General features: G+C 41.4%; 2 protein-coding genes across 2 annotated transcripts; one reads left to right on the plus strand and one right to left on the minus strand.

The window, feature by feature from the left end:
- Nucleotides 1-85: 85 nt before the first annotated feature.
- Nucleotides 86-14,735, plus strand: spata6 (spermatogenesis associated 6). Its single transcript, XM_084547706.1, has 11 exons — nt 86-286; nt 1,366-1,503; nt 1,853-1,901; nt 2,032-2,073; nt 2,211-2,329; nt 4,450-4,530; nt 7,763-8,119; nt 9,344-9,434; nt 9,732-9,772; nt 10,166-10,329; nt 12,927-14,735. The coding sequence occupies exons 1-11, from the start codon at nt 197-199 to the stop codon at nt 13,030-13,032; spliced, it is 1,278 nt and encodes a 425-aa protein (XP_084403832.1). The 5' UTR covers nt 86-196; the 3' UTR covers nt 13,033-14,735.
- Nucleotides 14,736-14,883: 148 nt separating this feature from the next.
- On the minus strand, nt 14,884-20,801 carry dnttip2 (deoxynucleotidyltransferase, terminal, interacting protein 2). Its single transcript, XM_084547705.1, has 7 exons — nt 20,696-20,801; nt 17,974-19,853; nt 16,727-16,865; nt 16,410-16,505; nt 16,124-16,288; nt 15,801-15,910; nt 14,884-15,297 (listed from the first exon to the last, which is right to left on the minus strand). Exons 1-7 carry the CDS (start codon nt 20,768-20,770, stop codon nt 15,201-15,203), a joined length of 2,562 nt encoding a protein of 853 aa, XP_084403831.1. The 5' UTR covers nt 20,771-20,801; the 3' UTR covers nt 14,884-15,200.
- Nucleotides 20,802-21,645: the final 844 nt, after the last annotated feature.

The raw sequence follows: 21,645 nt of genomic DNA on the forward strand, positions 1-21,645 counted from the left end.
CAGACATTTTATGTGTTAAATTCAGCAACAAATCTACAGTATGTCAAACACTGTGATGCTGATGGCACACGGGCAGTGACTGTGAGACAGAGAGAGCTCGCATTTGATTGGCTGCTTCTTGATCACGTGATCCCACATCCGCTCTGTGACTGTTGCTGTTTGGCAGCTATGACAACGAACTTTAAAAGTTGGATGAATGGCCTCAGTGAAGAAGAAGAAGCAGCAGCCCCCCTCTAAAGTGCGTCGCAAGTCTCTGAAATGTACCGTGCACTTGGACATCCAGGCAGTAAGTTCCTCTTCGTGCTGCTCCTTTGTCACGAAATTCAGAAAATGCCCATAGCTTAGTTTATGTAAGCTAGCTAGCTGGTTACATCCTCTTCCACCACCAGCAGCAAATAGAGGTTCCCTAAATACACAGTTAGCTAACAAGCTAAAGCTAACCGCCGTAGCTTAATATAAAGCAGGACTAATACAGTAAATACGAGAAATTGAGAAAGCTAATTTTATTAGTTTAGCATAAATATAGGTTCCTGAACATTATCAATAACGTTATCGAAGATGCTGTCGACGATATAAGATTCACTTCGTGACGAGGAAGTCCTGACATGACATTAAACCAATGTTTCCTGCCTTTCCTGGGGCTAACAGTATTGTATTTTTGTTTCAATATGAGCAAAATAAAATTATAGTTTAGCTATTTTTTCTCTCTAATGAGCAGTATCTGTAGAATAGTTGTTTGTTGTTGGTTGTCATGAAATGAATCAGGTCGTGGAGGGGTCTTACTGGTGAGGAAGACTGCACACACCTGTTGCTCAGATAGCTGATGTATTGTTAGTTTATTGTTAACGCTGTAAATAACACTTTATTGATCCACAAGAGGAAATGTAGATGTAGAACATTTAAAAAAAAAATAGCTCGATGGAACTTATTAAAGGCTAACACAATGTGGAAATGAATGTACACTGTCAACATCATGACTGTCATGAATATTTATAACTCCAACAGCAGTATTGCTCCTAAAAAAATATTATTGCACACAGTTGACATGATAAATAAGTGCATTTATAGAGATACAGACACAAATATTGTCCAAAAGACCTCCGGTAGCGCTTCTTTTCGCTGTGTGGGTGCAGCAGTCTCTGACCAAAGGAGCTACCTAAAGTCCCAAAAGCCTCATACAGGGGGTGATACGGTCTGTCCAGGACGTTTGACAGATTGGCCAGTGTCCTCCTCTGTATCCACTCGCTCCACTGAATCCAGAGCCCGTTCCCGAGTTCAGTCTTGTCCAGTCTTTTCCTGTCTCTGTTGCATGCTATGTCCTTGATGCCCAGCTTATGTGTGACGTGTTGCTTTGTGCGTGTGCAGATCACATGTCCAGGAGTGCTCCTTACTAAGAAGAATGATATCTACCTCAGCGTGTGCAGCATGGGCCAGTACAGGAAGACCCCCTGTTTGCCCCCGGTCTTCCCTTTAAAGTTCCACTACAAAATGGTGTTTGTCAAGGTGAGAATAATACAATATATTACAGAAATAAAGAATGCCACCCTGGCTAGGACACAAGATTATCAAGACAGATTCAGGACAAGAGATGGTGGGAGCGTTAGAGCATTTATATCCTTGAACTTCAATGAATTTTAGATTGTCTATCTCAGTTTGTTTGTCCTTTTTGTTCTTGCATAGTTGCACACACACACAGTAGTCATAAGGTTATGAAAAGATTATTATTTAGAGGCAACCTTCTAGTTTTAACATTACCACCCTGACTCCTGATAAAAGGACCTTCTTTTCTCTGTCTGCCTGATCTTGTTATAAGTATTGATTTGCTTTGTCTGTACTCTGTCTGTTTTACCAGACTTTTCCCGGTGTTGTTGACCCTGCTGATGTAGCTGACCTCCTCGAAGGTAAATGGCCGTCTGGGATTTGCTTCCTCATCTCTTTGTCCTGAAGGCTACCATACGCACAAGCTTATAAGCTATTAGCTGAGATACTGATCATTAGCTCACAGTCTGTTTATGCTTTTCCTCCTCTTAGCTGACACAACATCTTTTGAGCTGATTCAGTCGGTGCCTCCAGGTACGCTTTCTGATGATGCCATATGGCCATGCTCAGTCCCCACTGTATCCTGTCATTACGCTGCAAAAACAGCAACTTTAACTTAGATTGTATGTATGTGTGTGGTCTTGTTTTGTGCTGGTATATGATTTTTCTAGAAGGTGAGATCCTCGCCACAATGGAGGAAAGCACCAGAGATTTCCTGTACCCTGGTCCCAGACTGAGCTCCAGAGCCGTGGAAAGAGAAATACTTATGAAAAGATCGCCCTCCTTTCCCGTAAGCATTTTTCAATTTGTGCCTTTTATTTCTTAATCCTCCTTCCAACACCTGGGCCCTTATTTATCTGACTTAAAATTATGCTTACAGATGCTTTAGAGCTTCAGCATAGTAAAAACGCAATTTGCTGTGTAAATTGTGTGGGCAATAAGACACATTTATCAAGTCAACTTACTGATGCTTACAGCAGTATGTGTTTTAGTTTATTTTTCTAGTGGTCACATGATTTATAACCTGTAGGGTAGCGAATGAATATCCAATCAGATACAGACTTACCTCGTATTTTCTATATTGTACATTATTTAAGAAAACGTTATTGCATATCAAAAATATATTCCGCAAACATTTATGTAATTTTAAACATTAATATACAAGTATTGTTTACCCTTAAATATTTCTAAGGTTGTTAAAATCATCTTATTCCTCTCTGACTGAAGTCAAGTCTCCAAAAAATCTTTATGAGGTAAAAGGCAAAATTTAACAAGGCATGCACATAGAGCATAAATTAGTAATCTCTAAATTTGTAAGTGTGAAATTAACTGCAATCTAATGCATTTATAATGTATAGTAAAACAAATGATAAATACCAGTTTGATCCGTTAAGAAGTATAGTTACACAGAAAGCAGCTTTTTAACAGTATTTGTAGTTGTAATAGTTTTCCACAATGTCTATTTTTAATTGTTTAAAATGTTATTTTTAGTAGTTGGATAAATACAGATCTGAATGTAACACATCCACTTGTCAGCCATAATATTGTGACTACTGATTGTCGTGGCATCTGTCTTGTCAGTGAGATTTGAAGCAACTGTCCTCATTAGGCAGCAAGTGAACATGTTGTCCTTAATTAAGATGAATCGTCAAGGAAGAAAAACCACCGCTGTTGTAGGGTTTCACCAGTGGTCAGTAGTTATCAAAAGTGGTCCAAAGAAGGAAAAGCAGTGAACCAGCAACAGGGTCAGGACTCAGTGATGTGACGAGAATGAAGGCTGCTCTCATCCAACAGACAAGCTACTGTATTTGAAAGCAGTGACCTCTTCCAGCAGGATTATGTGCACAATCACAAAGCAAAAAAAAACGGTTTAGGAATGGTTTGAGGAACACAACAATGAGTTTGAGGTGTTGACTTGGCCTCCAAATCCCCCAGATCTCAATCCAATCGTTCCAATCTGTGGGATGTGCTGGACAAACAAGTCTGATCCACGGAGGCCCACCTCACAACTTGCAGGACTTAAAGGATCTGCTACATCTTGGTGCCAGATACCACAGCACACCTTCGGAAGTCTAGAGGAGTCCATGCGTCGACTGGTTAGTGCTGCTGTGGCAGCAAAAGAGGGATCTACACAGTATTAGGTCATAATGTTATGGCTAATCAGTGTATATTTCAGTCCTGTACAGGGACCTGAGCGACTACAGCAAATTCAAATAGCACACACTTTGTGTCAGCTGATACATTTAAATGTAATTCAGATGCCAGAGAGACCCCCGCATTGTGCTCATCATGTGATCCAGGTTGATGGACAAAAATATTACATGTGTCATTCAGACGCTGGGGAAGATTGTTGCTTTCTCTAACTGAGTCTCCTCCTAGTCCCGGCGGCTCCTATATCTGTGTACATGACAGGCAGGTACACTACGGAGATAACCAATTCAAAAGCACCACCTTGGCTCAGACTCAGAAGTCGTTTCTTCTACAAGATGGCATGCAGTTTGTAAACTTTCTTGGTCATACAAGAAAAATAAACGAGAACTTCCCGTCTTTAATGTTATATTATCGCTTTCTCTTTCCTCCTCGTCCTGCTCTTCATCCCTCATCTCTCCATGACATTTCCATCCTCCCCTTGTCTTCTGAGGCACTAACTGGCATCTTTAAATGCCCACCACCGCTTTTATGTGTTTGTGTTTGAGCGCCACATGGTAATTTAGATGTCTCTCGCCAAAAGCCTTATTATTTAAATATCACTGGCACCTTTCTCTTTTCTGCACTTTGTTTTTCTCAACCCAGACACAGCATGAAGATTTGTGGTTATAAATTTGCGTTTCAGGCAACACTGTTATCTGTCCCTTTGTCTTCATCCCCCTTAAAGGTGTTATGTGTGTTCTCTTGTCCCTCTCTCTCCAGGGAATTTCCCCTAAAGTGGAGTTTGCCACGACATCAGTCATAGAAGAGAGCGATGGGAGAAACAGCTGGGCTTCCTCACCTGTAAGTCTGTTTTGGTGTTATATCTCATCGCACACCTGCTCTGTGTGTCCAATTTAATGTTAGTTGTATCTTTGCCTTCTCTTGATTTCTCTGCCTCATTTGTGTTGATGATCAGCGATACGCCTGACAGTTCAAAACATCTGGAGTGTGAACACAGCTACACACTCTGCATTGGTGTAAGCGTTAAACGCAGCAAGAGCAGAAAAGATTGATCTCTAGAGGACTCTAATGAGTGGTATCGCTCGCAATCACATTTGTCTGTTTCCACCATACATACCCTCCTTCTATTGTTGCCATGGCTACTGCATCTATCTATCTATCTGTCTATCCATACTGGCAGTGTTTCAAGGGTATCTGTTCTCTCCTTGTGAATGTAATTACCGGGAGGCAGATCGGCGATGCTGATAGTGTGGCTTCTCTCATATGTCCGACTGGCTGGGAGTTTTCACAGAAGCAGTCAGTTATTTACATTAACTGGTGGCTCTCCTGCATCTCTTTCACTCCTCTTTGTGGATTTTGAAGGGTATCTGTACTCACAAGAAATGCATTCTCCTCTCTACTTGAATTCTCAGTTGTGAAATGTATTTATAATATATAATAGTTAAATTATATGGGCGGCACGGTGGTATGATGGTTAGCACTGATGCCTCACAGCAAGAAGGTTCCAGGTTTGAATCCATGGGCCGACTGGGGCCTTTCTCGTGGAGTTTGCATGTTCTCTCTGTGTCTGCATGGGTTCTCTCCCACCGGCTTCCTCCCACTGTCCAAAGACATGCTCATTAGGTAAAAATTTGATTCTAAATTGGCCGTAGGTGTGCATGTGAGTGTGAATGGTTGTCTGTCTCTCTGTGTTAGCACTGCGATAAACTGGAGGCCTGTCCAGGGTGTACCCCACCTCTTGTCCGATGACAGCTGGGATGGGCTCCAGTGACCCTTCACAGGACAAGTGGTTACAGAAGATGAATGAATGTATGAGTTAAATTATATATTTTAATGTCCCGGGAGGTTTGTTGCTGTTTTATGGGCCAAACAGTTAATTCAGGAGAATTGAAAAGATTAATTAATAACGGTAATAATGGTTAGCTTAATCATACTTTAGTATAATCTGGTTTAAAAATGTTTAAGGTATGAATATGTTTGCACATGTGCAGTGTGTTTATATGTTGTTTCAGCAGATGGACTCGGAGAGAGCAGAAGAAGAATACCGTAATGTTTTAATGTTAGACAAAAAAAATAAAGTGTTACTTAAAAAATGGGTTTAGTGAAAAGCTTTCACAAACGGCCCTGTTAGTTAGATATGATCAGTCACACAGTGGTTGCCATGTTTTGCCAAAAACACTGCCATGTATTTCCCAGGTGCAGCAACCTAAGCTAAGCTATTTGTTTAAATGGGATGTCACTGACAGGGAAGCAGATTGTCAGAGTGTTCTGCTGTCCCCTCAGGGGGATGTCTGGATCAGAGCACCGCTGTGGCTGTCAGACAGTAGAATTTCTCCATTTTCTCTCTCCTAATGGCTCTTCAGCATAGGCATTTCTCTGACTACCTGCCCACCCAGCTGACAAACCATGTCTTGTTCTGAAAGAGATTTAGAGCGATAGCGACTTCCACAAAACCTCTGGAACTGTACCGATGAATATACAGTCTTTATCAATGTTGTAAACTGTTTTTTGGCATCTTTTTTGCACTGTTATCCTTAGTTACATGTCATAATCTCAATCTAAACACACTTTTCATTTCAATTGTAGTGTGTTTTCTGCATTGCAGTGGTGATGACAGTAAGTTTAGTAAGGGTGATCCACTGACTTATTCTGCATGTGGTTCATGACTGTAGTTTAACATCTTCATTCATCTTCTGTAACCGCTTGTTCCTGTGAAGGGTCGCGGGGGTCTGCTGGAGCCTATACCAGCTGTCATCGGGCAAGAGGCGGGGTACACCCTGGACAGGTCGCCAGTCTGTCGCAGGGCTAACACAGAGAGACAGACAACCATTCACACTCACATTCACACCTACGGCCAATTTAGAATCACCAATTAACCTAATGAGCATGTCTTTGGATGGTGGGAGGAAGCCGGAGTACCCGGAGAGAACCCATGCAGACACAGGGAGAACATGCAAACTCCACACAGAAAGGCCCAGTCGGCCTAGTTTAACATCTATTCAGTAGATTTTGAAGGTTAACTTTTCAAGTATTACTATTTCATATTTTCACTTTTCTCAATACTTTAGTTCCAAATTCTCCTCAATTGTACTCGTCTTTAGGGCTATTTAGAAAATGTTAGCAGGCTAAAATGATGTTAACGATTACACCTGCTTAGTGCCGGAGTTGTGGACATTTTAGCTTTGTGGACGTATTAACAAGCTGAAGTTAGTGTTTAGTTCTGTGCAGCTTTAAGGAACATCTAGCATAACAGTAGACTATTAACCTTGTTATTATTTATCAACATCCCAAGCTTTGTTGAACTGTGTCTTTATCACAACCTACAATGGAAATCACTGCTAATCACATCAGACAAGCCTTCACCACTCAGCTGGTGACAGGAAAAAATGACTCATTCTCAGTGGTCGTGCAACAGTGACAAAGAGAGAGAAGAGCTCAAGGAAGTCAGGGATGGTGGGGGATTTCGTGAGGAGACCATATTTAATTCCATTATATCAGATTTTTTTTTCAAATGGCAGCCTCCACAAAGATTTATTCATCATTTAGTTTCTCTTAAAAATAGTTTTAATGTCGTGTGATTTCCCTAATTAGCATTTAGATTATCTTTGTTTTACAGCCAGGCAATGCCTCTTTATCATATTAGACTGGAGATGGCCATCAAATGCAATTAACATTTTATCTTAACTTATTTATCCCCGGTTGGCATTACCTGCAGGAAGTGGGATATTGCATCGGAGAATGATGTTAGTGGCCATTAGAGTTATTGAAGTAATTCTGCAGAGGTTGTCTCCATGGCAGTGCCGCTGCTGTTGTAACACTTAAGCTGAATGATTTAGCTAATGGTTTAATGGTTTTTGTCCAGGGAGAGCAAGTCTGTCAAGAGTGTGAGCAGCTCCCTTAATGGCTAAAATGGCTGACGCTTCTGTAAAGGAACAAATTGTCGTCTGCAGAGAAATCTAAAACCCTCAAATGTTACGTGTCACCTTAAAGTGGAGACATGAGAGAAGCTCATTGTGTTGTAACAACATAACATTTCCCCTTTTCTCTCTCATATTGTGTCCCTGCTCCCCAGACCCGCTCTCTCTCTCCTGTGAGGCCATCTTCAACTCCAACCAGACACAGTTCAGCAAAAAAGTCATCCACTGGAGATTTTTCCAAAGCGGACAATGGGATCTGTGTCTCTCCTCTTTCATCCCCGTCCGGCTGCAGTCCTCGAAAAACTAAGAAGGAAAGAAAACAATGCGTGACCGGAGTACCTCTGGATTGTAGCTACCAGCAGCCCACAGTTTCCTCAAGGGCACGAGCGCTGTCCCCTTACACCCACCGCAAGATGTGCCAGCTTTCCGAGGACGCCAGGCAGAGACTCGGCCATCTCCAACTGGGGCCTCACCACTTTAGGAGGGAAACTGAGAGCCAGCCGCCCTTTTTGGTTTGTTTTAGACATTAACATTAGCTATATTCCCCCACACTGAATACAGCTGGCAACATAATGGTATGATGGTTTGCGTAATGCCAACAATACACGTGTTCAGTGCACAGGGGTTACAAGATTAATGGGATTCTGAGTTGATGTAGTCGAAACCTCAGTGGGAGCTTCCCAAAATTTAGCTTAATCTAGTGGGTAGATTAAGTGGAGGGCATAATAAGAGAGCAGTGTTAATCTTTTTACCTGAGCCGTTAATGGATTTTCACGTCATGAAAATGTTTCTCTACGTGTGCTTCGAATTATCCACACCGAGGGACCCGGGCACACTTTAAATAGCACACACCGTGTATTTAGGTTATTTAAAATTTCAGCTATGGCCCTATCGCTGCTATCGGAGATTTGCATATATATAAAAGGAAGCGGTTTTCTGATAACACAGCCTTAGGCATCGTATGCTGTACAGTCGGTGGACACAAACAACACAGCCTCTAGTCCTCTGCTCCTCCTTCCCTCTCCTAATGTTTCTTCATTTACATCAAATCTAATCCTCAGGTAATGCTATCCACTTGCGAGCTGTTATTAAAAGAAATTATGAGGTACCGTGTTTGTTTTGTCACACGCTTGACAGGAGCTTTCTACAACACAATGGGCGTTTTATTGAAGGCAGGAGCATTCTTTTCCTGCTCTGGATTTCCTGAGGGAATCGTCTTTCGACAATTAACCCTGCTAATTGAGAGTCAAGCTGCAATTAACAAATAGATACCTAATGAAGGAGTTTAGCCCCACGGTGAATGCATTATCAGTTCACATTTCAGAGGCTCAATTTCTGGTTTGTGTGAAGCGCAGTCCTATAAATAAGCGAACCTATGTTCTTTGGCGTAGGTTGTTCTGATAAAATCTTGTCTATGTTTTCTTTCCTTGTCATAATATTCTCCAGGAAATGGCTCCGGGCTAAGATAACAGGCAAATAGCTTAATAGTGAGCTTTTACTTAATTAGCCACAAGCTTTAGTGATTGTGATGAATGTAGGCTTCTGTTTATTTCATTTATGGATTGTAGCACACAAGATGTTTTGGTCGTGGCATTACTTGTTGACAATGTGAAGTGAAGAAAAAAGACCTGCTGTGGGCTAAGTGGCTGTTTTACTATGTATATGAAGTAAATGAACACACAGATAATTCTACTGTTTAACAGCAAATTACTTTATATATGTTGTTATTATTACAGGTGTCTCGCTGCAGTACTGGAACACCTTCCTCTTCTGCACTAAACGGCAGCATACATCGACGCTCTTTCAGCTTCTCAGCTGAACACACAGGTACGGATGCTTTTCATACACAGAATCACTAATGTAGGCAACATTACGTTAACATTAACCTTACGATTGGTGCAAAAATATTTTCAAGTTTGTCTGGAACAAACCCTCTGCTAATTCCATTTTTGTTGGACTTGTGTCTCCACTTTCCTCTTTGGTCCAGTGTGTTTAAATACATCTTAGTGATAACATGATGACTCCAGTTTAGGGAAAAAAACTATACCTATTTAAAGGAAGTATTGCAGATGTCCAAAGACTTGTCTGGCCTCATAAAATTCTTCGCTTGTCTCTTTCTTGTAGATTCGTCCCTCCTTGGGAGTTACAGACCGAGAGCAGCCAGAGTAAGTTCAATTGTAATGTAAAGTTTTGATGCAGGACAACATCAGTACAGCAGAGATAAGGGTTCTGATACTGTGTAGAACTAAATTATATTTGAGTGTTAATGTGTGTGTTGGTAAAAACATATGAGAATCCAGCTAATGTCTTAAATATTGTTGTCAACTTTGAATGTAAAAGTCACGATAGATGGAAACAGATATCGATTGTCTCTCTGCCTGTGTGATGCTATGATTTAGGATTGAAACAGATTTGTACATTTGAACAAACGCCGCATTTCTGAGCTGTGTCATGCTGAGTTCTTGGATTTGAAATGCTTTAAAGACAGAACATAAGCTTTAGAGTATGCACTGAAAACAAAAAAAAAAAGTTTTTGCCTTTTGACCATCTTTTTTTAGCTGGAATCATCTTCTGTTCGGATCCATTCGTCTCTAGAGACGACGTCCAGACATGAGCCCCAGATCAAGAGCCCTGTGAGAAATACTGCCCCAGCTCAGTCCAAGCTGGCTGTGTCAAACTCCAGACGTCCTTTGAATGCGGGAAGCCATTCCCTTAGAGAACGGTAAAACACTACCCTATATTACAAATGTTGTGAAATCTTTTTAAATGTTTAATGAACTACTTTGCCTCAGTAATACAAGAACACAGATGATCAAATAACTTATGGGTCTTTAAAAACATCAGAAATACTTTGTGTGTCTATGTCCATATTTCACAAGTGCATTGGTGATTCATTCATGTTGTAGTTTATACTGTGACGGCATCATAAACCTCATAGCCTTCTGTTGGAACTTAAAAGTACTTGTTTATAACTTAGTGTTTCTACCTGTGGTAAAGAGTTAAATCTAACATCATATTTATTAACAAAAAACTGTCAAGATCAGCTCTGAAACTTTTGTATTTTTGTTGTTTTTCTACCTGACGGAAATCACCAAATCACGCCACAGCAGGAACAAACGTAATCCTCTTTCTTTGTGGTGTTTGTCCTGAATTCATCTTGAGACATCTGTGTAAATGATTTGTGTTTGCTTAAAAGATCCTAACAGCAAAACAGGCACCTGTATGAGTTTCCAATTACAGAGAACACAAATATATGGAAATCCCATGAGATGTTAGTCTTACACTGCCACCGCTGATGTGTGTGTGTGTGTGCATGTGTGTGTACGTACGTACATACACGTCCAATCTTTAATTTTGATCACACTCGACAGGCAGGATGAATTCCCCTCCACCTTTTAAATTACAGAAGCTGATGTCTTGTCATGTTTGTTCATTACTGGGAGAGGCGGCAGAGAGGAGGGAAAACAAAGAGGAAAATGGTATTGATTTGTGTTTCAGCTTGAGACTGATGCATTTGACCCGATGCACACTTTAATACATTCAGAGAGACCTTGTCATCGATCACGGCGTCTGAGAGTTGAACACGCCGATGGGGCCGATGTTCCCTTTTGTTTGTTTGTTCCGTCTTCCCTTTCCCCTTCTCTGCTGCTCAGTCCATAAGTAAACATTAAAATCAATGAACAATCCTAAACTGCAGAGTAAATTGCAGGAAATGAAAGATACTTCTCTCTCAATTGGAAACGCGACTGGATTCGCTGGGTGGGAGATTAGAGTGGGCCTTTGTAGATTCCCTCCGACAGGGAGAGGGACACGTCTTACCACAAATCTTTGATCTATAAAGAAAATGACAGATGCCAGTGGCAGCGATTGCCCCCAAAGCCCTGAAGTCTCAGTCTATTCATGTCTCTGGATGATTTGTCCTTGATGACTTTTTGAAGCAGGTAGTGAGTTTATCTGATTACAGATGAAAAGCTTTCATTCCCACTCTCCGAGCTAGGCCAAGACACCAGTCAGTCTGTCAGTCACCCCCCCCCCCCCCCCCCCCCCCCCCCCACTACCAACAAATAGACTTGGGTGAGAGGTAACACTGGAATTTATTTCTGTCACTGCAATCTGTTATTTAATAACTGCCTGTGGCCAGTTTGCAGACACATTTAACCGTACTGATGAAGCACATTTATGCGTCCAGTTCACAGCTAGTCCTGTGAAAAAATTGAGTGTGTAGAAGAAAAAATAGAGAGGATTTTATTTTATTTTTTTTTTTAATGGAGGAAGCAGTGTCTGTTTTAAATGTTGTTTATGAACATTGTACACCTAAAATGTGTCACCTTCCCGTCCTCTCTCACAACTTCTGTTTGGTTACAGCACAGACTAGTGGACAAAAGTAATACCTGTTAGAACATCTTGTAAAAATGGTGTTTGTAAGTTACATGAGTCAGTACGACGGAGTATTAGGGCCACATTGAGGGGGAAAAAAAATCACAAACTTCGAGAATAAAGTCGTAATTTATGAGAATAAAGTCATAATTTTATGAGAAAAAAGTCTAAGTAAAACGGAAGTAGGTCGAGACGAGAAAAGGTGAGCAGGTAAGGTTGCTGTGCCAAAAGATCAAGTATCTCCTTGTAAAACCTATTCTAAAGTACAACTCCACAAAATCCTCCACGGCCCTCATTTTACCAGCTGTCTTCCTCTAAAACAACAGGTTAGAATATTATGACTTTTTTCTCATAAAATTATGACTTTATTCTCATAAATTACGACTTTATTCTTGTAATGACTTTATTCTCGTAATATTATGACTTTATTCTCGTAAATTACGACTTTATTCTCATAAATTACAACTTTATTCTCGAAGTTTGTGATTTTTTTTTTCCCTCAATGTGGCCCTAATACTCCGTCGTAAGTCAGAGCAGTCTTTACTGAAGTCTTGTTTTCAAATTACAATACTACACATAGTTATTTTTATCACATAAGTGTTTTTTGTGGCCCCGGTAAAACATGATTGGTGTTTTTCTTTATTCTCTGATGTAATAGACAAAATCTTTGTCCTTAAAACAAAGCATCCATCTGTGTTTCTAGATCGCGTTGAAGAAATAAATTAACTATGAGTCAACAGAATAAAAATGAATTAGGATTAGAACAAAGTTTGAAAACCGATTATTTTTCTTCCCTTGTGTTAATTGTCTCGTCTCGGATTTATTTTGTAATGACCTGTCATATTAGTCACAGCCCTAATATACAACGATTCATAAAAGCTCAGCTAATAAAGTTTCCACTCGGTTTATAATCTACCTTTTTTTTGTGTTTTCGTTTCTCAGACTTCAGACAAGTCCGTCCTACTGGGAGCAAATCCACAGCCGAGTCCAGAGGATCCTGCAGACTCACAAAACCGACTGGGACCACAGAGTGAGCTTTGACCTCTAACTCTCTTATCCGATTAGAAAGTGTAGAGTTCGTAACTATACGAATGCATACTCAATATCACAGTCACAGTAAAAAGTTGCACAGATTTGATTATAACCTGCAGTATTATGTCTGCGTGAGAGTTGCACACTGGCGGCTCTGATACTCCTTCACCTCTGGAATTGTATCACTTTGATTGGAACCAGCCCAAACACATGTATCTTAATTTATCTCCCCTTCATTTAAATTTCAAACCTCCCCAGCACATGCTGAACCGCGTTTGTCGCCGCCACTGCTTGAAAAGGCAGGAAATTTACAGCGGTTGCGTTCAAAAGCGTAGCAGGACCGCTTTCCTCCCACCCATCAGCTGGGCTGTATTTTAAAATGCCCCCATGGTGAAAACAGACGGCGACGTCGTCTAATTTTTCTAAAGCGGTGTGCGAAATTGGCTCGGGTATAAAGAAGTAACAATTTGTGCGTGTGTGTGGGAAGGAGACGTAGAGGATGTAAGCTGCAGCTGTTAAGGGCTCATCTCTCACAGCACAAAAGGGAAACGAGAAGGTAGCCAAGAGCCACCACTGGGAGCCAGGAGCTACAAGAGACTGAGGAGATTTGAGAGAGAGGAGGAACAAAAGTAATCCTCAATGAAAGAGCAGCAGACACAAAGAGATTTAGCCTTAACCAGAATGAAGACATTCAGTTTCACAGCGAAACATCTTCACCACTGAACATCAAAACAGTATGTGGTGTTTGTATGCCACTGACAGAGGTCTGAACAGTACTTCACGAGACAGTATTTCTTGTTTTATAGGAGTACTAATATATATGATGAGGTCTATCACAGCTACACTTTAAGATTAACTTGCAATGATTCTAAATATAGAAGATGAATTATATTTTACAGAAGGAAATGACCGTATTTTATTTTTTTACTACATTATGGACACTTTGAGCTCTTATTAATTCCTTTGATATTGACCATTTCTGTGCAGAGGGAGAGGACAAATGTTTCATCTCTTACTCAGCCAGTGTGTCACATCAGTATTACGTTGTTAGGTGTTAAATCTAAAAAAACAGTCTAATACGCTGTAAAATCTGACACAAATAAGGGGTATCCTTGAACATCAGCTGGTGAATGTTTGTTCTCCCTCTGAATCGGTTCATTGTTTCAGTCTGAGATTTGTTATATTTGTCAACTTTTGTTTATTTTTAAATATAAGTGTATTTTTATATTATAACCCCCGAATTTAAATGTATTCTTTCGGAGAAGCAGACAGGAGCACCAGCCTGGTACTGGTGTGGACGCAGTCAGCAGCATTTTAGTCACTTAAAAAAAAAAATCTATAGCAGTTTAGGTGTACGCTATATTTACATTATTATCACCACTTTACTTGGCTGTCCGACTGACTTTTCCAAAAGGGGAATGAATCTGTTATATTGCTCTTTTCATGTCTACCAGACTCCATTGTCAAAAACGGTAATTTCACCTTGCAGAACATGAGAGTTGCTGCTCTACTGCTGCCTCAGTTGGTTAGTTTGTTTTACTGTGTGACATTGTCATGTTAATGCCTTAGTTCAGATCCAAATTTACAAGTCACCCAGTGGTAGACCAGCTACTCCTGTGGTCTGTCAAGTTTTGTCAGTGGAGTCTGGTGGATTGAAAAGAGCGATATAACGGATTCAGTTCAGAAAAGGCTGTAGGACGGCATGGTAACACGTTTTCTGCTTCACAGTCCATGCTGGTAATCCTCTGCTTCGTTCTGTCAGCTGCCAGTTTACTTTGCTTAACACTCATTTTGATATTTTGTCATACAAAAGCTTCTTATTTCCCCTTTGGCCAGTTTAGAGAACTCAGAAGAATCACTACGAACAGTCACTCAAAAATCTTTTAATCACCTGATGCCACGTCCTTTTAGAGTTATTGTAGATTGTACAGCAACACTTCAGGTAAACTAAATTACTCAGTGGAATCACTGAAATTGTGTCTAAGTAGTAAATAGAAGCATGTCCACCATATTTAATTTCATCTTTAGAGCTGAAGAGTCTGTAATGAGCAGAGTGCAGTAAATCTTTCTTTAACTCCCAAACTAATTATCCTCCAGCTTTCAACGACCCACCTACCCACCACGGTGTTCAGAACAGAATATTAGTATTTATAAAAAGAGTTTGTGTTCAGCGAGTCTTCAGATTCACTTCGTGTGGAATTTACTCTTCTTCTTGTTCTTCTTGCCGGCCGCTTGTGCTGCTTTCTCCGTCATAATGTGCTGGTAACGCTTTTTGTTATTGCTGGAAAGAGAGATGTTAGAAACAGATGTTAGATCCTGGTGTGTTGTCTCTTAAAAGGTGTCCACAAACAATAAATAATGTAATGACCTGTAATATCCAATGGATGTATCTTGATTCTACAAAAAGCACGAGTGGACTGCACTTTTGCCAAATAGCTTGTGAATGTATTGCAAATGCTTGTAAATATTTGTGACGGAAATATGAAGCCTTACAATCATAATTTCACAATAAACATATAAAAGAAAATGTCGTTTAAGTGCTTTTCAATGACAAATGTGCAGCTCTAACTAATAATGTGTGACAGATTAAACAGCTCCAGAACAGCTACACACTTCATACTCTCTTCATGTTTTAAATTCTTTCTAATGAGCGTGTTTTTTCTGAGTTATTCCCATGTTTTCCTATCAAGTGAGAAAGAAAAAGTTGAGGTCAAGCATGGTTCTTGGTGCTACCAAAAGTTGAAATCACAGTGGAGATGTGCTGTAACAAAACCTGACACTTACTGTCTGAACTCAGCATCCTGCAGCAGCTCCTCCATCATGGTTCTCTTCCTCGCCTTATTGGGAATACGGGAATGATAGAAGTCGATTGGGGTGTCCACCACCGTACCAACCTGTAACACAAACATGGAAGACATCACACTCAGGTTAATGCTGACAGTCCATAGGCATGCATGTGTATGTAGTTACATGCAACAAAATGTAACCAAACTGCAGAGAACTAATGCTAAAAACTAGATATGTATAACCTCAATGTTCGTTAATGTTTATGAGGATGTTTGTGCTGTTGGAGGGAATTTAAGCAGCAAATAACTGATGTCACTGACCTGAAAGTATTTGGGAAAGCCGTCTCTGTCGTTCTTCTTGTAGAACCTCTTGGGATCCAAAGACCCTCTCATCTTCAGGACTTGGAGGTCTGCCTTCAGCTCCTGAGAGAGCTCAGGGGCCTTCATGTTAAACCACCCATCTCCTGTTGATTTCGCCTTCTCTGCCTGAGAACAACAACGACATTGATTTGTTTTTGGAATAAAATGATATGAAATGAAGTTGATAAGGTTTTACAAGTTTGGCAGACAGTAGCACAGAGAACTAGCATCACTTTGTAAAACTTACTCTGTGTTTCAACTTTAAAGCTTGTTTGGATTCACTGTATGGAGGCACTGCATCCTTCTTCTCAAAGTCTGGTCCAATCACACTCTTCTTCATCACCTGTGGACAACAACAAAAACTGCAGATAAGCACAAAACACTCCACTGCTCAGAGATAAAGTGTCAAAGTCAAAGAGAATCGGAGGGAAACCATGAATAAAACCATCTCAGGTGTTATTGGATTTACTCGTCCTCGCATAACGATAAAGTTCATTATTCATTCTCCGCCACTCATCACCTTCAAAAAAGAAAAAAAAAAAGAAAAATCGATCGCTTATTTACCTCATCTTGGGTCTTCTTTTCCTTTAGTTTCTGCAGTGAACTGGAGACAGGATTTGATTTGCTGCCATCGAAACTGATGTATAAGCCCCCGAGCTCCTTCACTCTGATGCCGGGGTCAATACGGCTGGACATCTCTTTCCTGAAATAAATAGGCACAGAGAAAATTCCTCAGGAGCTGCAGTCGTGTGTCATTTCTCACCTCTGAACAGTAATTATAAAATATAACGATGTTGCTGAAGAGTGTGTCTATACCATCAGAGAGAAGAATGACAAACCCCACAAACAGATCAAAACCAGATTTATATATCTGATACTGTAGTCCTCATATTTAATAGAGCAATAGCACCTAATGTGTACAAGACAAATACTATTTACCATGACTAAGATATTAAAATGCTCGAGCCCTTCAGTTTAAACTATGAAACTTGAGCCATTGTATCACATGACCCTTTGACAGCTGTATCAGCCTTTGGTTTAGGCGTCCTGGTAGACAGTGCCAGAGGCAGGACATGGAGTACAGTCGATTGGGGACATGAGTTCTCTGGACAGTTACCTAGTATATTTACACAAGTGCTCAATCGGGCCTTCGGACGTTTCACATTTCACTTGGTTTTGGTCTCATCGTGGGACCCAGAAGAACATGAATCGCACGGTTTTAGATCCAACCTTCTGTCAGTTCAGTTTTAACACATACTTTGCTTTATGTAGGTCACACAGGACACTTCTGTCTCTTTAAAACTACATATTTGCAACAATAATGTTTTGGTCGTTTAAAGGAATAGTTTGACGTTAGGGGAAATATGTTTTTGTCTGTCTCACTAAAAGTTAAATGAGATGACACCACTCTCTCTTGTATTTGGACTAACATTAGTTTAGCTCCTCTTTAACACTGGAGGGAAGGGTTATCTTGGCTTGTGTGTTTAATCCACATGTAAAACCAAATTTTTGTGTGTCAGACTGTATCTTTTTGTCATAGCCAGCAACCAGCAGGTACCTCAGGGGTCCACTACAACATGAAGTGGCAGAGAGGTGCTGGCCAGTGTTTTCTCCAAGCTACTACTATAGGCACCTCAATTTAACGTTCACTGCACAGAAAAGTGTGCATCCATCTTTTCATTTAGCTGTTGGTAAGAAGGCAAATTAGTGTATTTTCTACAGGCTGCCACATGTATCAAGCACAGCTGATGCCTTTGTGTTGCTGCACGTGTGTACGAACCCTTCATGAACCATCTGACATCAATACTTACAAATGAGAATTTCTACTGGAAAACAGCACCGATGCGTCTTCGTCGTCGTCGTCATCGTCCCCCTCCTCGTCCACAAACTCCTCATCATCCTCCTCCCTCCCGGCTTCTTTGGTGGACGTGGCGGCCTCCTCCCCGCTTCGCCCCTCTCTGAGGTAATGTTCATCGGCGTCTTGTCCGGGCCTCGTGTCAATCACAAACAGTCCTTCAACTGCTGCAGCCGCTTTGTCTGACCTGTTGAAAGGTTCACCCCTTTCCTCCTTCCTGTACCCCAAACCCTCATCTTCAGAAACTTCCCTCTCCTCCTCCTCCTCCTCCTCATCATCTTCATCATCGCTGCTGTCCAGCAGGCTGATTATTTTTGTCTTCTGGACAACGACGTCTTTGGGCTGCCGTTCAGACTCACGATCTACAGTGATCTTGTGCTGCTGGCTCGACGTTACCTGAATGGTCTCAACTTCACTGGAGTCACCTACCTGCTGAGCATCTGTATTCACTGAGCTAACTTCCATTTTGGCCTCATCATCCTCATCCGGAGGCTGATCTGCCGGTGATGCGTGGGCGCCCACATCAGCTGCGTCCATAACTTCCTGCTTCTTTTCAGCCTCTTCTGTGATTTCAGAGGCCCTCTCACATATCGTCACTTTAACTGACTGGCAAGGCTTCACCGGCTCCGTTTCCTGCATCATTTCTATCTCTGGAGCGTCCTCGCCTCTCCTTTCAGCAGATGGCTCCTCCTGCTGGTCTTTGACCCTCACTGCAGGATGACTAACGGCTTTTGATAATGAGGGGGATGCATTGCAAACTTCAGAGATGATATCAGTATTTCTTACATCTTCAACTGCTTGGTCCATATCTTCCTCCAACAGTGTGCAGTCTGCGTCCTCAGCGATCACCGTGTTTTCTAGCCTAGAGTCGTTTAGTGAATTGTCCTCAGCTCGTTCTTCAACAACACTAAACTCTTTGAGTGAGCGCCTGGAGGCCCGAGTTCCTCTGCTGCTGTTCCCGGAGCCTGTGCGGCTGCTGCAGGGAGTCCCTCTGCTTTGTGTGGAGCAGGGGCTGCCCACTGGGGACTGCACCTCAGAGTCTGAATCCGCTGCTTTAGACTCGCTGACAACTATGGTGGCTGCTGCCTTCCCTCTTGCTGACCTAGTCTTTCGCCCTGTCAGGGAAGGAGACTCTGAGCTTTCCGACAGCTCATCCAGATGCATGGGAATAGGACGTGGAGGCCTTCGGGTTCTCGCAGATCTTCGTGTAGCAGACATTAAAGTATCAGCTCCAGAGACACTGGAAATGCAACTGTCGACGTCCGAGATCTCTGAGTCCTCGGTTTGTTGTTTGGAAGACGATCTGGTGCGAGCAGTTTTTCTCTGACTTCTGGTGACTCTTTGGGATTCAGACGCCACAGAGCTGCAGGACTCCGTCCCCCGCACCACGTCTTCTTTGACACCCTGAGCTGGACTTTCAGGAACCGTCTTCCTTCTCGTGCTCCGTCGGCTGCTTCGGACGGGTTTCGATGCAGATACCGCGGAACAGCACGACTCCACCTCGGATGTCTCCTCATCTTCGCGATTTACTGCGCGTGGCTGTCTCCTCCTCCCCCTGGTGCTTGTCAACGGTACTTCAGCGTCAGACAACACAGAGCAGGCGGACTCCATGTCTGACACGCTGCACTCGTGGGTGGAGCCCGCCGGCGTGGAGGGCTCTGGACTGTGGAGTCTGGATACTCTGGTGCATCTCTTTCTCGTGGAGGTCAGGGGACATTCTGGAGTACCTCCATCACTCTTCTCATTCTGGCTGCAGGCCTCCACCGAGCCATCCCGGGTAGGGCTCTCTGCTGGTTTGGCAGCGCTCCTGGTTCTTCGAGCAGTGGAAGGAGTGGCCTGTGAAAATGAATTAAGACACAGTTTGCTTTTCAACAACGATGTTTTGGTAGTTCAACTGTTTTAATGTGAACACATGTCAGTTTAGAATGAATCATATGGATTCAGGACACAGCATGTTGTTATATTAGTCTGGGCCTGATCTCTATTCACTATTACTGACTCAAACTAAGCCACAGTCAAATATTCAGGATAATGACGGATCAGGTCACGTGGTGTGGCTCACTGAGGTTTATTGCAGGAAGGAATCAAACTTTTGTTTAACAGTCAGAGCTATTTTCATGTCTATTTAAGTTTTTTTTTTTTTTTTTTTTAAATGTCTTGACAACAGGACCTTGCAGACATTTTCCACCAAAAGGAAAACAGTGGACCTTTAATTTAATTTTGGAAACATTTGAGGACACTGGATAAACATTAAGGGTGAGCAGTATGATCTCCCTCAAACTTAGTATTTGTTTAAGTCCCTATCTCTAGTATAGTCTTTAAAAGTGTGGCTCAGACATAAAAATGTGTGTGATGGTTCTTTAAAATCCAATCTAATTCAGTATGATTCACCAAACCTGCATCTGCTCAAACAGAACTTATATAAACTTTGTATTAAGATCTATTTACGGGATCTCTCTGCCTGTCATAATATGTTTGTTTTTCGGCAACATGGAAACGTTTACAAACTATATATAAAAAAAAAAAAAGGAAGAGTGCAGCTGTGTGTCCACGTGAACTTTGGGCAGATCCACGCATCAGCCATCTGTCACGTGTCAGGCTTAAATCGCCGCGGATAAAACCTTTACACCATCTCTAAATATTTACACGTTTAAATAACTTCTGTCCGTCACGCTTACCTGGACATCAGAGGGCTGATCCGGGTTTGTTTTAGTTGGGGAGTACACGCGTACTCCTCTCCTGGTGGCCACCATCTTGCAAGCTGTCTCCCCCCCCTCTCACTTCCGGTGGAGCTAGACTCGACTAATCGATGAACGGAAATGACGAACAGGCCGAACAGACGATTGCAGAGCTATAAACCAAATTAATTAAGGCATGACAACAAAGTAATTTACTTACTTGTATCGTGGACGTTTAAAGGTGAAAGGTGAATCTACTAATTAATACTGCCTTAAAGTAAAAGTACATAAATGTATTCAAGTAATGAAAAGAGTATTTTTATATTTTTGCTGACAATTTGTAAAGTGAAAGTAACATTTTTATATTGCAGTCCTGGATTACCAGCCTTAACTAACACACAGCTATACTAGTTCTAGTTTCTATTATTTAATTACAAATGTGCCGCACAACTATCAACTATGAGTTTCTTGCATTAATTATCTGGTCCTTCATTCTGATAACAGGAAGTTATTGTGTTAGTTTTGCCTCCACAGGTGTTATTTGTCAATAAAGTTGTGTTTATTCAAAACACCAAACACTACTGTATTGTTTGGCTGCACTTGGTTGGACTTTATAAAAACTAGGAGGCAGTAAGTTTCATATTCTAACGAGATGGGTGGAGGATCAGTGGGGGACCAAAGTCCATTTATACCTGGACTGATTGGTGTAATCGCTTTATAAAATATGCTGCCTTAAGTGACACTCTTCAAGCTCCAAAGAAGTTTTTAGACAATTCTTCTTCACACATTCACTTGCAATTTATTGATTGCACTTCTTTAAAATTGTCAGTTATGCAAATACAGAAAAAGCTTTGAGAAAAAAAAGCAGTTAATGCCACTCTACTGTAGAACACAATCTTCCAATTAACACAACAGCAGAATTTATAAACAATTAAAATAACCCTCTTTAC

This window comes from Chelon labrosus (genome assembly GCF_963514085.1).
Source record: "Chelon labrosus genome assembly, chromosome: 7".
NCBI lineage: Eukaryota > Metazoa > Chordata > Actinopteri > Mugiliformes > Mugilidae > Chelon > Chelon labrosus.

Excerpts from the sequence above, each read along its gene's own strand:
- spata6 (XM_084547706.1), top strand. The coding sequence starts at position 197 with ATGGCCTCAGTGAAGAAGAAGAAGCAGCAGCCCCCCTCTAAAGTGCGT. Across the intron at positions 287-1,365 it reads TGCACTTGGACATCCAGGCA|ATCACATGTCCAGGAGTGCT; the intron begins GTAAGTTCCTCT and ends GTGCGTGTGCAG. Across the intron at positions 4,531-7,762 it reads ACAGCTGGGCTTCCTCACCT|ACCCGCTCTCTCTCTCCTGT; the intron begins GTAAGTCTGTTT and ends CCTGCTCCCCAG.
- dnttip2 (XM_084547705.1), bottom strand. The coding sequence starts at position 20,770 with ATGGTGGCCACCAGGAGAGGAGTACGCGTGTACTCCCCAACTAAAACA. Across the intron at positions 19,854-20,695 it reads ATCAGCCCTCTGATGTCCAG|GCCACTCCTTCCACTGCTCG; the intron begins GTAAGCGTGACG and ends TCATTTTCACAG. Across the intron at positions 16,866-17,973 it reads TCCAGTAGAAATTCTCATTT|GAAAGAGATGTCCAGCCGTA; the intron begins GTAAGTATTGAT and ends TATTTATTTCAG.